This window comes from Nematolebias whitei, chromosome 9 (genome assembly GCF_014905685.2).
Source record: "Nematolebias whitei isolate Nwh7 chromosome 9, NemWhi1, whole genome shotgun sequence".
In the NCBI taxonomy this organism is placed as follows: Eukaryota; Metazoa; Chordata; class Actinopteri; order Cyprinodontiformes; family Rivulidae; genus Nematolebias; species Nematolebias whitei.
Window position 1 is genome coordinate 49209570 of NC_056506.1, and position 16214 is coordinate 49225783.

At 43.8% G+C, this 16214-nt stretch overlaps 2 protein-coding genes and 1 pseudogene across 2 annotated transcripts in view; 1 reads left to right on the forward strand and 2 right to left on the reverse strand.

The window, feature by feature from the left end:
- Positions 1–415: 415 nt before the first annotated feature.
- On the forward strand, positions 416–2341 carry LOC119415260 (frizzled-8-like). Its single transcript, XM_037682435.1, has one exon. It carries the CDS (start codon positions 593–595, stop codon positions 2339–2341), a length of 1749 nt encoding a protein of 582 aa, XP_037538363.1. The 5' UTR covers positions 416–592.
- A 9230-nt stretch (positions 2342–11571) lies between these two features.
- On the reverse strand, positions 11572–12143 carry LOC119414312 (annotated as a pseudogene).
- A 2011-nt stretch (positions 12144–14154) lies between these two features.
- The window catches only part of LOC119414313 (double-stranded RNA-specific editase B2-like), a 27475-nt gene continuing 25415 nt past the window's right edge, over positions 14155–16214 (reverse strand). Inside the window, exons 5-9 of the mRNA XM_037681407.1 lie at positions 15500–15657; positions 15186–15330; positions 14898–15079; positions 14516–14697; positions 14155–14364 (exon numbers count right to left, since the gene is read on the reverse strand). Coding sequence (XP_037537335.1) covers positions 14188–14364; positions 14516–14697; positions 14898–15079; positions 15186–15330; positions 15500–15657 — 844 coding nt within the window. The 3' untranslated portion in view covers positions 14155–14187. The remainder of the gene's footprint in view (positions 14365–14515; positions 14698–14897; positions 15080–15185; positions 15331–15499; positions 15658–16214) is intronic.

Genomic DNA, 16214 nt, shown 5'->3' on the forward strand with positions numbered 1-16214 from the left:
GTTTTATTTTTAATTTCTCCACCAAATATTGTGTAAAGCATCTGAATATTCGACAACAAACCACAAACAGAACAGTGACATTACTATTTCCAAAGCCTGTTTTAATTTTATTTAGTTTAATCAGTGATGCATTTATTGTTCTATGTTGCTGACCTAAAAAGCTGCACCTAACTGCATTCCTACATAATGTATGTATTGTATCACCCTACCCTCTTCCCACCACACACACGCACACACACGCACACACCTCGTGTAAAGGGTTGTGTGTAAACAAGGACAAAGTGATTATAACCCTTCCTCCAGGGAGAAACTCCTGATTGACTTGACTCCCTCCCAGTTCCTGCAGGGGGGAGGGAGGGGGGAGTGTCCTCCTTCCTTCCAAATAAAGCCCAGCCCGCGTGTGTCAGTCAGAGTGAGCGTGCACTGCGAAGCGCAGAGACACAAAGAGGAGCTGAGGCTCGACTGAGAATAAAACGCTCGTTTTGAGGAATTCACCTGAAGAGTCTCTGACTGAGCGCGAGCATGAGCGGAGCAGCTTCGCGCGGTTGATCAGAGTTTAAAGTCACTTTCTGGCGCACAGGAGGAGCCAACGATGGAGAGGAGCATCCCGGGATGGTGCGCGCTCATTTTCCCCCTCATCCTGCACGGGACGCGCTGCATGGCGGCCAAGGAGCTGCAGTGCCAGGAGATCTCTGTCCCTCTGTGCAAAGGCATCGGCTACAATTACACCTACATGCCCAACCAGTTCAACCACGACACGCAGGACGAGGCTGGCCTGGAGGCGCACCAGTTCTGGCCCCTGGTGGTGATCAAGTGCTCCCCGGACCTGCGTTTCTTCCTGTGCAGCATGTACACTCCGATCTGCCTGGAGGACTACAAGAAGCCGCTGCCGCCGTGCAGGAGCGTGTGCGAGCGCGCCAAAGCCGGCTGCGCGCCGCTCATGAAGCAGTACGGCTTCCCGTGGCCGGACCGGATGAGGTGCGAACTGCTCCCGGAGCAAGGCGACCAGGAAACTCTGTGCATGGACCACAACCGGAGCCAGACCACCACGGCTTCCCCGGTCCTGGCCAAGCCCACCAACCGGCCCCTGAAGCCCTACAACAAGAAGAAGAGCGGCTTCAGCCGAGGCTTCCCCGGGAAACACAAGCCGGGCGGTGCGCCTCTGTGCGAGGCGGGGTGCTTCTGCCGCGCGCCCATGGTGCCGCTGAGCGGGGACGGACACCCGCTGCACAACCGTGTCAAAACGGGACAGATCACGAACTGTGCCATGCCGTGCCACAACCCTTACTTCACCCAGGAGGAGAGGACTTTCACCTCCTTCTGGATCGGTCTCTGGTCCGTCCTCTGCTTCATCTCAACTTTCGCGACTGTGGCAACTTTCCTCATCGACATGGAGAGGTTCAAGTACCCGGAGCGGCCCATCATCTTCCTCTCTGCCTGCTACATGTTCGTGTCTGTGGGATATATCGTCAGGCTGATTGCAGGGCACGAGGAGGTCGCGTGCAGCCGGGAGCACGGCGCGGAACACATCCACTATGACACGACGGGCCCTGCGCTCTGCACCATCGTCTTCCTGCTCATCTACTTCTTCGGCATGGCCAGCTCCATCTGGTGGGTCATCCTGTCCCTCACCTGGTTTCTGGCTGCAGGGATGAAGTGGGGCAACGAGGCCATCGCCAGTTACTCCCAGTACTTCCACCTGGCCGCATGGCTCATCCCCAGTCTGAAGTCCATCGCGGTTCTGGCTCTCAGCTCGGTGGACGGGGACTCCGTGGCTGGGATCTGCTACGTGGGGAACCAGAACCTGGATAACCTGCGGGGGTTCGTGCTGGCCCCGCTGGTCATCTACCTGTTCATCGGCACCATGTTCCTCCTGGCCGGGTTCGTGTCGCTGTTCCGGATAAGGAGCGTCATCAAGCAGGGGGGCACCAAGACCGACAAGCTGGAGCGGCTCATGATCCGGATCGGCGTCTTCACGGTTCTCTACACCGTCCCGGCCACCGTGATCGTGGCGTGTTACTTCTACGAGCAGCACAACAGACAGATGTGGGAAATTACGCACAACTGCACGTGCCTGACGGACCAGAGCAGGCAGAGGCCGGACTACGCAGTGTTCATGCTCAAGTACTTCATGTGCCTGCTGGTGGGGATCACCTCCGGGGCCTGGATCTGGTCCGGGAAAACGCTGGAGTCCTGGAGGACTTTCTGCACGCGCTGCTGCTGGGGGAGCAAAGCGTCCGCGGGCTCCATGTACAGCGACGTGAGCACGGGACTCACGTGGAGGTCCGGGACGGCCAGCTCTGTCTCCTGTCCCAAACAAATGCCGCTGTCCCGGGTTTGAACCGGGATGGGGGGGGGGGGGGGGGGGGGGGGGGGGTGGGGGAGCAGGGGTAGGGTGAGGGAGAGGGAGATGAGTGTAGGGGGATCGTGGGGGTTATTCAGACATTTAAAGAAGGACTTAAAGATGGTGTTTTATTACAGAACCCGAACCTGCCGCGGTCCATGAAGCCTCTGAGGAGAATTATTGTTTAACTTTGGTCCCATTGTGTCTGAAAAAGTTACAGGATGAGTTTAAAGTCATGTCCCTTTGCCTCATCCAACAACTGGAGGGGGCTGAGTGGGGGGCTGGGGGGGACTAATTATGTCGGGATTGTCCATGAGCTTGTTGTAATTAGCGCATTAATGAGGCCTAATGGCTCCTCTTTAAATAATGAGGCTGTCAGCAGCAGAACAATGCACCTGACTGGAAGAATGCAGAGTCTTATCTGGGCTTCACTGAACGCCTGCAGCTGAGGACACCCCCCCCCCCCCCCCCCATACACTGAAAAACACAAGTTGCTGTCAAGAGTTTATTAATTTAAACTTGTAAAATCAGCTCCACTTAATTGATCTGTTTGACCACAGCTGGAAATATTTACCTTCAGTTATTTCACATAAACAAACTGAGTAACTTAAACATTTAGTCTTTACCTGAATGCACCACTTGTCAAGGGGTTCCCACACCTTCCAGCTTGTGACCCATAAAACAGCAGAACAGGGTCTCGTGACCTCGGTCAGTTTAAGTTGTACAGACTTTATATCGCTACAAAGTAATGGCCTTAACATTTATTCTTTGAAACATTGAATATTTGGACATGAGTGGGGTCCCGACACCAACTTTAGGAACCCCTGATGTCACTCAGTCCCCTGCACACGAGCTGAGACGACTTGAAGCTGTTCTGTTCGCATGGAGTCAATAAGTGGCTGTTGTTCTGCTGTTTTGAACGAAACGTTTAAACTTTCTGCTGACACCTTTTGATCCATCAGAGAACAACTTCATATTTCTACAACAAACAATCCAATTAGTCCAATTAGTTGATTAGTTATAAATTAGTTCGGACTCATTAAAGTTCAAATTCTCCTACAATTAGACCTAACCAGGTAATTAAAAATGTATAGTTTGAGCAGTATCACTTTACAATAAGACTCCCCTTGTAGATCTTCTTCCTTCTAGATCCTTCTTTAAACACTTTATAAATCATTAATAACTGCTTATTATGCATTAATTAAGGGTAACGGACAAAATTGACCAGTTTTTTGCCAAATAGTGATCCACATCTGCTGCATGTATTTCATCGAGTTATATTAAACATTTCAGACTAAGTTACTATCTTGTAAGCACAATAAGCATTTGTAAACCTATTTCTTTAGCATATGATATTGTACTTTATCACTGCATTATAAGTGTCTAAATCTAATATTATATATAGTAACTGAAATGTTTGATATAACAACAGATTTGGATCACTACTTGGTGAGAAACTGGTCAGTTTTGTCTCTTTCACCCTTAATTAATGCACAATAAACAATTATTAATGATTTATAAAGTGTTTATAGAGGAATTAGTAACATATCTATAAACTATTCATTAGCATCTATAAAGGGAGTCTTATTGTAAAGTGGTACCGTTTGAGCTTATGCGTTGAATTAAATCACATTGTGGTCATTTTATTATTGTTGGGATTTACAGGCAGCCTGCAGGTAAGACACTTACTTCTTCTAAACTGTGAAGAGCCGCCGTGTCTTAAACACCTCGTTCACAGGAGACTCCTCTGCTGGAGACAGTTTTCTACACGAATCAATGCCTTAATTCATACAGTCGTACGGGTTGCAGAAGCGCTCAAAGTGTATTTATATAATTATTTTTGTACATATCTTGTACATTTGTATATGTGATTTTACAAGACTGTAAATATGTATAATTCACACTTTGATAGAAAACTTTATTTTGAAAATAAAACCTCTTAATAAATATTTATTGGTGATTTCTGGTCATTCTTTCAAAACTACAAATGACAAATTATAATTTTTAACAAACTGCTGCTGTGTAATTAATATTTCGGGGCATTTTAGTTTAAAACTTAAACTGTTTTTCATGTAATAGTTTTCAGTGTTGCAATTAGAAAATAATGCTCTGTGTTTTAAAGTGTTGATTCAGAGGTGAAACAGCTCCTCGGGGTTTCTTTTGGCCTCATTCCACGCAGGTTTATAAATATTAAATTCTTTTAGATGAGATTATTTCTCTGGAGTTATTTGATTGTCTTGTAGGAAGAAAGCTAAAACTGACTCAAATTAAAACGTATCTTTTTTATTTATAGGTGGACAGTTTAATGGAGCATCTGATTAAGATGCCAGACAGGAAGCGGAGGCTTGTAACTGCAGGACGACTTCCTGTCTGACGTGTTTAAAGGTGATTCCATCCGTTGAGCGTCCGTTTATCTGTCTGGACTGATCTGTGTGGAATGGTTCAGGAGTGTGTCAGATGTTTTACTGGAGACAAAAGATGTCTGATTTCAAATGGATCTACTTTGACTCACACTGGTGATGAATAAATCAGGTGAGGGCCCAGAGTTGGAAAAGAGCAGCTAAAGTTATTTTGGGCTGCCATCTTGTGGTCACCTAAAGAACAGAGTTTATAAAGAACCTGCTTGAAGTGGGGTCTCTTGTTTTATCATCATAAAACTTCAAAGTTGTACAAGTACATCAAAAGATAAAATAATATGAACTGTGTTGTTACTCTAAGGTGGTGGCCAGAAGTTAGTAGTTAAAAACTTTGTAATTGACATTCTGAGCAATGTTTTATTTTTATAATTCAACTGGACAAGAAGATCTATTCACGGCAGATGAACAAACTCTGAAAGATATTCTTATTGGTTCTTTTTATTATCATAATAATTATTGTTGTTGTTGTTGTTGTTCCGGAGTGGTGGTGCAGAGGTTAGAGAAGATGCGCCTGTGATCGGAAAGTCGCAAGTTCAACTCCCGGTACCGACAGCATCAAAATGTGAGTGGAAAAGGTGAAACACCCACACCTGCCTCCATCTTCGTTCGCCTCACTCTGGGCCCTTGAGCAAGGCACTTAACTGCCACCATCTGCTCCCAAACAGGTCTCTCTTGAAAATGAGTTCTCGTGACTCTAAAGGGTAAATAAAAAAGTATATATTATTATTTAGATTCAGAGAGATTTATTTGTCATACACACGCGATACATGAGGTGGGACGAAACTGTGGACGCAGGGTCCCAGTTACATCCAACAAAACGCAAACTGTAAAGAAAAACATTAGTAAGATCCGAGTCATGAACTAAGAATATACTACATTCACTATGGGCTGTGGCTGAGCGGTTAGAGCAGTCGTCCTCCAATGGGAGAGTTGGGGGTTCGAATCCACCAGCAGTCACATGCTGAAGTGTCCCTGGGCAAGACACCGAACCCCTCATTGCCTCCGATGTGTGTCCCATCAGTGTATGAATGTGATAAAGCTCTGATTAGTCTCTTTAGAATGATTTGTTCAATTATCTTTGTAGAGATCTAGTATAGAGCTGTATGATTGAGGCACAGATTGTTGTAAAGTGCTTTGAGTATCTTGATCAGATAGAAAGGCGCTGTATAAGTGCAGTCCATTTACCATTTACTAAACGAAGGATACACTGAGCACTAATGGTACAAAACAATGTGCCAAAACAACAGCAGCACGAACATGAGCCTGTGTGAGCAGATGAGGACTAATGAACACAGCAACACAAAATAATCAGCAGCATGAGATCAGCATCATGGATAGTCAGCAGCACACATCAACAACCAAGTGCATTACAGTGATTTGTCACAGTTTTATTTTTCTCACAGTGATTCTCCTGGTTAGAGATTCATGAGTCTAACAGCCTCAGGGTAGAAGCTGTTCCTCAGTCTAGTGGTTCTACACTTAATGCTCTTCCTGAGGGGAGCGGGGCAAAAAGTGTGTGTGCTGGGTGAGTGGGGTCCTTCATGATGCAGGTGGTCCTCTTCGTGCATCTGGAGGTGTAGATGTGTGTGATGGTGGGGAGGCTGACTCCAACAGTAAATATGATTTATTTATTTATTTATTTAGAAAATATGGTCAAAATATCCAGCAAGAACTTGACACAGGAAGTAAAAGATGCATCATTTTCAGGTTTCTCTTACAAATGAAACAATTTTGTTTCAACAGGACTGACTTGTATAAATGGGGGGCAGCTGTGGCTGAGTGGTTAGAGCAGTCGTCCTCCAATGGGAGAGTCGGGGGTTCGATTCCACCAGCAGTCACATGCTGAAGTGTCCCTGGGCAAGACACTGAACCCCTCATTGATGTTTGTCCCATGTCTGAATGTGATCTGAAGCACTGATTAGTGTTTGTAGAGATGTAGAGTTCTTTATGAATGTGTGTGGAGGCGAATGAGGCACAGATCATGTTGTCAAGAGCTTTGAGTATCTTGAATTGATAGAAAGGTGTTAAACAAGTACAGGTCATGTACCTTTTATAAATAAATAAATCATCTACTGTATGCCAATTTTCAGCTAAGATCTTTTTTTAAAAATCACCCACAGAAGTATCTTTGTATCTGTGCACAGTTCATCCTTTTCATCTTTAATCTGTAAAACGGCTGCACACCAACATAATCTGAGCTGTTTTAATCACTTGTTGCTCCGCCTCTGCTTGTCCAGCACCACACATGTTCCAGAGGTGCACATGTGTCGGGCTGTGTTGTTGCAGGAGTCTGAGACGAGAACAAACTGAAGGCAGCGGGTTCAGAGGTCGAGCCCGATCCGTCTTCCAACGTAAACAAAGCTCTGACTTGTCAGTTCAGGAAGCTCTCCTCTCTGACAGAACCAATCCAGGGAAGCCATTAACTCCAGTTCTGTTGTTTATGAATGCAGTCTGTGTCTGATGATCTAATTAGATGTCTTACTGCGATTAGTCGAGAATGAATCATGTTCAAATGTCCGAGCGGCTTAAATGGGCACCTAAAGGTCACAAAGTAATTGAAACATAGAATTTCTCAGTGTATACAAAACTGGGTGGGATTCAGCTTTGTCCCTTTCCAGATGATTTTTAAGGACGTTTTACACAAACAGGCTGAAGAGACGGTCCGGGGACGATAAATGAGCTCACCCGTTTCATCCTGGGATCAACCAGCATGATTCACCACAAACAACCATACATTTAAAAATAATCAATTCTATTTTACAACAAGATGGACTCCCAAGAATAAAAGTGTATTTATGATGAAGGTTCAATTAAAATATTTTGTATTGCACAAAGTTAAATTCAGAACATAATGGGATATAATTATGTATAAAGTAACAAAATAAAACATTAAACTAATTTAGTTTTTATAAATTCCTTCTATAAGAGATGTTTTTAAAATGATTTCTTTAGAGTTTTACAAACAAAAAGTTAAAGTTCTGTGAAACAAAACATTAATGAAAGTGAATAATTAAAAAGATGTCTAACACCTGTAATGATAATTCAGGCGTTGCTCATGACTGAAAAGAGGCGTTTCAAATCTTAAACTTTATTCTGAAAGATAAACTTATTATGTTTCTATTTTCATGTTTTTATCATTCTGCATGATTTTATCTACTTTTTGAGTGAATTTCATATTTTTGTAAGTGAAACTTTTTATATTGCTTTGCAATATTGCCCCGCTCGGGGTGGCTGCATGTTGGAGCAGCTCAGTTACTTTCATTCTGAGTTATTGCTTTGGAAAACTTTAATTCCTCTTTTGTGCAGCTGGAAGGTTTTGACTTAAACCGCTTTACTTTGGGGCATTTGTTATGATGCGTAACCATGGCAACAAAGGGGCTTTTTAACAACCAGGAGCAGCTGATTAGCATCTCAAAAGTTCAAATACCTGAACTACCTCGAATCCCAAATGAGTTGAAAAGGAGGTACCGTAGATGAATTCCCGTCAACCTGGCAGCGGTGCTTGAGTGCCTGGCAGCTGAGATCCTGGAGCTGGTGGGAAATTCAGCTCGTGACAGAGGGAGGACCGGGATCATCCCCTGGCACCTTCAGGTATCTGTCCGTGGCGATGAGGGTCTCTGCAGTCCAGTCTGCTGGGAGGAGTGACCATCACTCAGGGGGGACTTCTGCCCGGCATTCAGGCAGTCCTCATGTCCAGGAGGACTGAGAGGCCCGCCGGATCTGACAGTAAGCTGGATCTGGGTGGACGGATCGGTATCTGTGGCCAGATTCTTCAGATTGGCTGCAGGAGATCCTTCCTGCCCACAGCTTCTAACAACTATTAAATGAAACCAGCATGATGAGCTACGACAACACTTAATTTCCCTGTGGGGTTAATAAAGTATTTTAAACTGAATTTAATAAAATGAGAGAAAATGTAGCTTTCAAACAAGATTTCCCTCATATTTATATTACAAGATATAATCGGACACACACACACAAACATCTTTGGCAAAATATCACAAGGAGAATCATACACCTCTGTCACATCTGGTGTGAAATGATGACGTTTTAAACGATGCTTTAACTTTCTGGCTTTTAAAGGTCGAAAGGTAAAAACTGCTGTGAGTTGATGACTCGAGGCTGAGATGTCTAAAATGTGGATGTCATTCGATCTGGGGGGCTTGACTCGGGTCATGGCCAGGTCTGCAGGAGTTCACAGGTCAGGTGTGTGTGTGTGTGTGTGTGTGTTTGTGATTTATCCAGACAACAGCTGAGCAACAACAGCTGCATCACGGAGGTGACTCGTCCTCAGATCTGAACAGAAACGGACCTGAGGTGTTAAATGTGACCACTGCTCTGAAGTAAAACTGATCTTTTAGGAAAATCCAGGAACTCTTAGTCAGCGCATCGTTCATCATCATCATCATCATCATTTATTATCTGTAGACTGTGATGTTCAAAAATGTAGAAGGTGTTTCTTTAAGATGTTTTAGCTGATGATGTCAAACTGACTTCAGCCGATCTTTATTTCCTCTTGTTCCTGAGTGAGGAGGAAGCAGGAGATGGAGGGACAGGTTGGGGCCTCGTCCTCAGTAATGAGGGCGTTGCTTTGGTCTGTTGTGGTGAAGAAAGAGCTCAGTCAAAAGGGAAAGCTCTGGATCTACTGGTTTGTCTACGTCCCAGTCCTCACCTGTGGTCATGAGGTCTGGATCAAAACGGAAAGAACGAGATCCTGGACACAGTCGGCCAAAATGAGCCTCCTCCGTGCTGGATGGGGGGGCCTCAGCTCGGAGTTGAGCCACTGCTCCTCTGTATCAACAGGTGTAGGAGATGGAGCTGTGAATGTGGTGGTTGATCTAAATGCAGGCAGACATGATGAGCTCGAGTAAAGTGAAGATTGTTTATTAATAAATAAAAACAAAACGAGAGATGGTTTGAGTTGGAGGGAGGGGGAGGACAGTAGCAGCCTGGGTGATTACTGATTGGAAACAGGTGTAAGACTGAAGAACAACCGAGGGTAAGACTGAGAGCTGAGCAGGGAACAGGGAGCAGCAGGAAGATCAGCATGGAGGTTCAACACAGGACGTGCAGAGAGCTTCATAACAAACAAAACATCTGCAGGAAATCCAGCTGTTTTAATAAAACTGGTGAACTGGGAGGATCACACGGAAGAGGCAGGCAGAAAAAAAGAGTGGCACTCCTCGTTCACATGAGGAGATGATGCAGGAAACTTCCCTTAAAGAGTTCTCGTTGCAACAGAAGCTGGAAACATGAAGGACCAAACTTTGTGCTCAACGTTTCAAACAGGAATCTGAAGGAAACGTAAAACATCTAAAATGTCTCATGAAGACACAAGGAGGACATGAAAGGACCCACGAGGAGACATAAGACAAAATGAAGGCGCTGAGGTCGATTTTAAAGAGCACAAAGATCTTGAAGGATTTTAAATGTTTTCTATTCATTTCAATTAAAAAATGTAAATAAAGTTTGATTTAAAAAATAAAAGTTAGAAAAACCCAAAGACACAGCTGGAACGTTCTGAACAAGCCGAGCGTTTTTTCACAGACTGGAAGAAGGAACGGACAGAACGATGGGGAAGTTGAAAACAGAGGACAGGACGACAGGCTCGACGTTAGTGTGGACGAAGAAAGACACCGAGCGCTTCAGAGCGAAGATTTAAAAATGTTTTTCATGTTAAAGATACAACACAAGTGAACGTGGCATTTTGTTTTTTATTTGGATTCATATAAATTTAAAGTACATTTATTTTGGAACATGAGTAATTAAAAGGAACCAAAAACAACATTAAACATTATCCTTGAATAAATACTAGGTCACTGAAAAAAAAATCTTTGGGAATATTTGGGATTAATATAAACAGATTAATGGAGACAATCTAGATGACATGAAGAGGAAAACAAACAATAAAAAAAAACAATAAACAAAAACAGTTCCTTAACTCTGCCTGTAGATGGAGGCAGGTCTTCACCTTCCTCAGGACAGTTCGGTACAACTGTTCAGACTCCATCCAGCCAGCCAGCATCCGTCCATCCATCCATCCATCCATCCATCCATCCATCATCCATTCACCCATCATACTTTCATCCTTCCATCATCTGTCCATCCATCATCCATTCATCCATCATCCTTTCATCCTTCCATCATCTGTCCATCTGTCCATCCATCATCCATCCACCCTCCATTCATCCATCCATCCATCCATCCATCCATCCATCCATCCATCATCCATCCATCCATCATCCATCCATCCATCCATCCATCCATCCATCCATCCATCCATTATCTTTACCCGCTTATTCCATTTTGGGTCACGGGGGTCGCTGGTGCCCATGTCCAGCAATCACTGTGCGAGGGGCGGGGTACACCCTGGACGGGTCTCCAGTCCATCACAGGGACACGTAGAGACAAACGAGAAAAACAACTATTCACTCTCTCACTCACACCTAGGGACAATTTAGAGTTACCAATCAGTCTAACATGCATGTTTTTGGTCTGTGGGAGGAAACCGGAGTACCCGGAGAAAACCCACGCATTCACGGAGAGAACATGCAAACTCCACCCAGAAGGCCCCTGGACCGGGATTTGAACCAGGGACCTGCTCGCTGAGAGGCAGCAGCTCTACCAGTTGCACCACCGTGCTGCCATCCATCATCCATCCATCCATCATTAATCTATCATCCATCCTCCATCATCCATCCATCCTCCATCCTCCATCATCCATCATTCATCCATCCATCCATCTATCCATCCATCCATAATCCATTTATCCATCATCCATCCATCATCCATCCATCATCCATCCTCAGTCCTTTCTGCTGCAGCTGAGACTGTGTCGTGGCCTCCATGTTCATCCACAGAGCAGAGATAACAGATACACTTCTGATCCGTACGGCAGAACATCTTCATCACCTCATCATGATGAGAGCAGATGTTCTCCTGGAGGTTCTTGGAGGGCTCCACCAGCTTGTGTTTCTGAAGTGGAGCTGTCTCATAATGAGACTGAAGGTGTTCCTCACAGTAAGAGACCAGACAGACTAAACAGGACTTGATGGTTTTCAGTTTTCTTCCAGAGCAGACATCACAGGACACATCTTCAGGTCCAGCACAGCAGTGATCAGCAGGAGCAGCTTGGATGAGAATTTTCTTAAGCTGCTTTACTAAATCACCTACAACACTGTTTTTGCTCAGGTTAGGCTGTCGTGTGACGGTTTTCTGCACCGAGGGCGGCTGTGAATCCCTGTTTGATCCTCTTCCTCCAAGAAGCCTTTAATGCAGCTCATACAGGAGCTGTGTCCACAGGGAACAGTCACTAGAACCAGATTGTTCAGGTAGATGAACAACAAAAGGTTTCAGGTCCAACTGAACACTTTTTGTGCCATTGCACCTCTCACTGAAAGACTGTGTGAGTTTCTCTTTCTTACAAAAATAACTTGCCTGAGCCCTGATGTGAAAACCATCATACGTAGATGGTGCAGTTCTTTATCTGTTGGTTACACCAGTATGCAAACCACAGTCCTGAAGAGAACAAGGAATAAAGTGCACAGAGGGGAACCATACTACCAATTGAAGGGTTTAACTAAATGCTTTAATTAGAGGTTAAAAAAAAACTGTTCCCATTCTTTTTACAGCAACTTTCATTTGAGACTGTCCAAAATGTCCTCATCTAAAAACCTCCAAAACCAGAGTGCAGGTGTGCACTTTAAGTGCTGAATATTGTGCTAATCATTACTGAAAAGGAAAATAACTTGTTAAAGCTAATACAAAAGTCAAAATGATCAAAAGCAGTGGCTAAAATTTAAAACAATAACATTAGCTAGAAGCTAAATTTAGCAAAAACAGTGGCTAAAATAAAAAAAATAACTGAAAAGTCACTAAATGCTAAAATTAGCTTATCAAAAGCCAAAAGTAAAAGTTAGCACAACAAACGTAAAAACAAAAAATAGTAGGCCACATTAAATCCAACAGAACAGTAGCTAAACCAAAGCAGCAGCTAAAATCCAAGACCAGAAAAAAAGAAGCTAAAAGCTAAAATAAACAGTAACATAAAGGTAAAATTAGCAAAACAGTCAAAATAAGTTAAACAAATACCAACCAAAAGCTAAAACCAACAATATGGTAGCTAAAATTAGCAAAAAATTAGCTAAAAGCTAAGCCTGACAAAACATTACTTAAAAGCTAAAACACATCAGACAGTTTCAGAAAGTTAACATTAGCTAAACAAAAATCAAAATTAGCTAAACAAAAAAGCTAAAACCAACAAACTGTAGCTAAATTTAGCAAACTGGCAGATAAAAGCTAAATAATAGATCCAAACTAAAACCATCAAAACACTTGATTTGAGAGCTAAAACTAACGGCAGAGGTATTAAAATGAGCTAAATAAAAAGGTTGACAAAAGCTAAAACTAAAAAAAGAGTAGTTGCACATTAGCTAAAAGCTACAACCAAACAAGCAAAACTGAGGCCAAAATTGGCAAAACAGTAGCTAAAAGTTAAAATTAAAATAATAGCTAAAAGGTAAATTAAATGTGCTGAAGTAAAATTTAAGGATCTGATCTCTCTTCATTTCAGAGGAAAAAGTTAAAAATATAACATTCAAATTCTAATAGTCTAATTTGTTTAGCCCTAAATGAGTTTACCGTTTTAATAGATTGTTAAAATAGTATAAGTTAGCTGATGTAAGGTACAGGCCAAACATGATAAGGATGTGTGAGGAGGCTTCTGGGTTTTGCCCTGTCTTCTCTGTATCCTCACGTTTCGTGCACCTCTCAGTGTTCCTCGTCCTCGTGGTTCAGCTCCTGTCACACCTGTGTCTAATCTCAGTCCCTCCAGGTGTTTGTCATTCGGTCTCATCAGTATCTGTATTTATTCAGCATCCTTGTGTCCGTCATTTGTCTGTGGATTGTCCTCCTATGGTTACATGTTCTGCTCCTCTGTCATCTCCCTCAAAGTAGGTTTTTGTTGCCCCGTCAGCATTTTATTTATTTAAAATAAACTTAAGTACTTATTGTACTAGGAGTCTCCCGTTGCCTTCATGCACGTAGGGTTTACGTTTAATGGGTGGGGTCAAATAAAAACTATGTATTTTATTCATTTAAACTGGAACTTTGCCTCCTCATGCGTCAGATGGCCTGCTCACCTTTGCACTAGTTTTGAGCAAAGTTTGACCTATTTGAAAGTATTTTCAGATATTTAGTTTGATTGTAAATGAAATAAACAGTTTCTGTTCTGTAACTGTTGGACACAGGAACGACTTGGCGTTACACTCTGTTTTTATTGACCCAGCAGCAGATTAATTCACAACGTTGTCTGTCCCAAGTAGACTCCTCAAAAGATGACTGATACTAAATTTAAATTTTTTCTCCTTCTTTGGAGTTTCCTAGAACAAAATAAAATGAAATGTTCAGTCTTTGGCGCTCAGTTTTTCACACGCCGACACTGAAGTGGCTGGACTCGGGTGGTTTTCTGATCCATGTTCCCGGACCTCCACCCTGCAGAGAGCTGCTGAACTGTTGCACCGCCCTCTGGTAATGTCCAGCGGCCATCTTGGAACAATAATACATCTCTGTGGTGCCTTCAGGGCCTAAAACAGGTCCATTTAACTGAGAAAGAAGAACAGAAAAATAGTTTGTTGTTGTGACGTAACAACCAAAACAACGTTTTGAATATCTGCAGATGGATCCTACATCAATGAGTAAAACTTCTCAGTTAAATTTGTACAAGTTGATGTTTCCAGCTCTTTGAATGTGTCACCTGCTCCTGCAGCCTCAGCCAGCAGGTGAACAGGGAGCGTCTACAGAGCCGTGATGGAGTCCCCGAGTCCCTCCTCCTTCCTGTGGTGGTGCTGACCTCCTCCAGGCCTCCATCACTGCAGCTCCAGTTCACGCTTACGTTGGATGTCTTCCCTGCAGGATGAGCCTCCCTGCTGCTCAGACCTGCATGGAGGATTAGAAAAAACGCTTTTAACTAATAAAGTTTCCCATGAAACAGTTAAATCAATTTGTAGAACTTGTTTGAGTTTCACCCACATGAAGTTTCCATAATCTAAAGTGCAAATATTAAAGTGTAATGAACTTAAACTCAGTTTTTGACACTTTTATTGATATATTCATTTCAAATTCTCATGTGGACCTACAGCCAAGCAGCAGCGGCTGTCGTCGGTAGGGGAGGGTCAGGTGTTTAACGGGCGCCAGGCGACACGCCATGACTCTGCCCAGGTGACCCGTGTGGCTCAGTGTTCCCACCGTCAGGCTGCTCAGGTAAATCGGCTCCACCAGGTGAGACAGCAGAGCCCCCTGGAGGCCCGCGACGCTCCACCTGTCCAGACAAACTGTTAACTTTTAATTAAACGAGCAGAACCATGAGGGTAGTTGAGCCACTGTTCAGCTGACAGAATAAGAAGGGGATTATTTATGAAACTCACTTTGCTATTTTATCAGTGCAGGACATGCTGGTGGCAGGTTTATATGGTGCAGCACCGTCCAGTTTCTGATGGGCTCTGACGGGCAGTGTTCCCTCACCCCCATTCACCTTCACCCTGAGGTGACAGCAAAACCTCCTGCTGGGATCTGACAGAAATAATTACATGAAATTAAATTAAATTAAACTAAAAGCATTGTACAGTTGTTTAACTGCTGAAATGTCCATTTAAGACTATAGTGTTCAGACGGGTTTGAGACAAATGTTTAATTGCGTGCTGGAAAATGCTTTCATGACATGTTGAGATGTTTGTCTCACGTGCAGCTGTGGTCTCGTAGGGGCAGTTGAGTCTGGCGTCTCCACACGGCGAGGAGCTGACGTACATGTGGAGGACGACACCATCTCGCAGCCTGAAACTACCAGCGCTGCTTTTATTTGGTACAAAGATGGATTGTTCCTCGCCCGCTGCTGGGTTTCTACAGAGAGAGAAAAACTTTTTAAAAATGTTCTCACTCATGTCTAACAGAAACAGGCCCATTAACACAAAGATGACTTTCAACCTCTTAGCTAAAGGTAGTCCAACTCTGGTATTTTTCATTTTTGACGTAAAGACTTGAGTGTTCAGACAGAACCATCTTTGCTGACGCTGAAGGATTTGAGTACGATGAAACTGGGAGATCCTTCTTACTCTGGTGCAACTTCAGCACCTCTAACAAACATTGCAAACCAGCTGGGTCAGAACAATACTCAAACTGGGACAGGCCCCATCCCTCCATCCATCCATCCATCCATCCATCCATCCATCCAACCATCCATCCATCCAACCATCCATTATCTTTACCAGCTTCTTCCTTTTTGGGTCGCAAGGGTCACTGGTGCCACTGGTGCCCATATCCAGCAGTCACTGTGGGAGATGCGGGGAATGGACTGACGGATGGCTGGCTGTCTGGCTGGATGAATGGATGGATGGATGGATGGATGGATGCATGGATGGATGGATGGATGGATGGATGGATGGATGGATGGATGGATG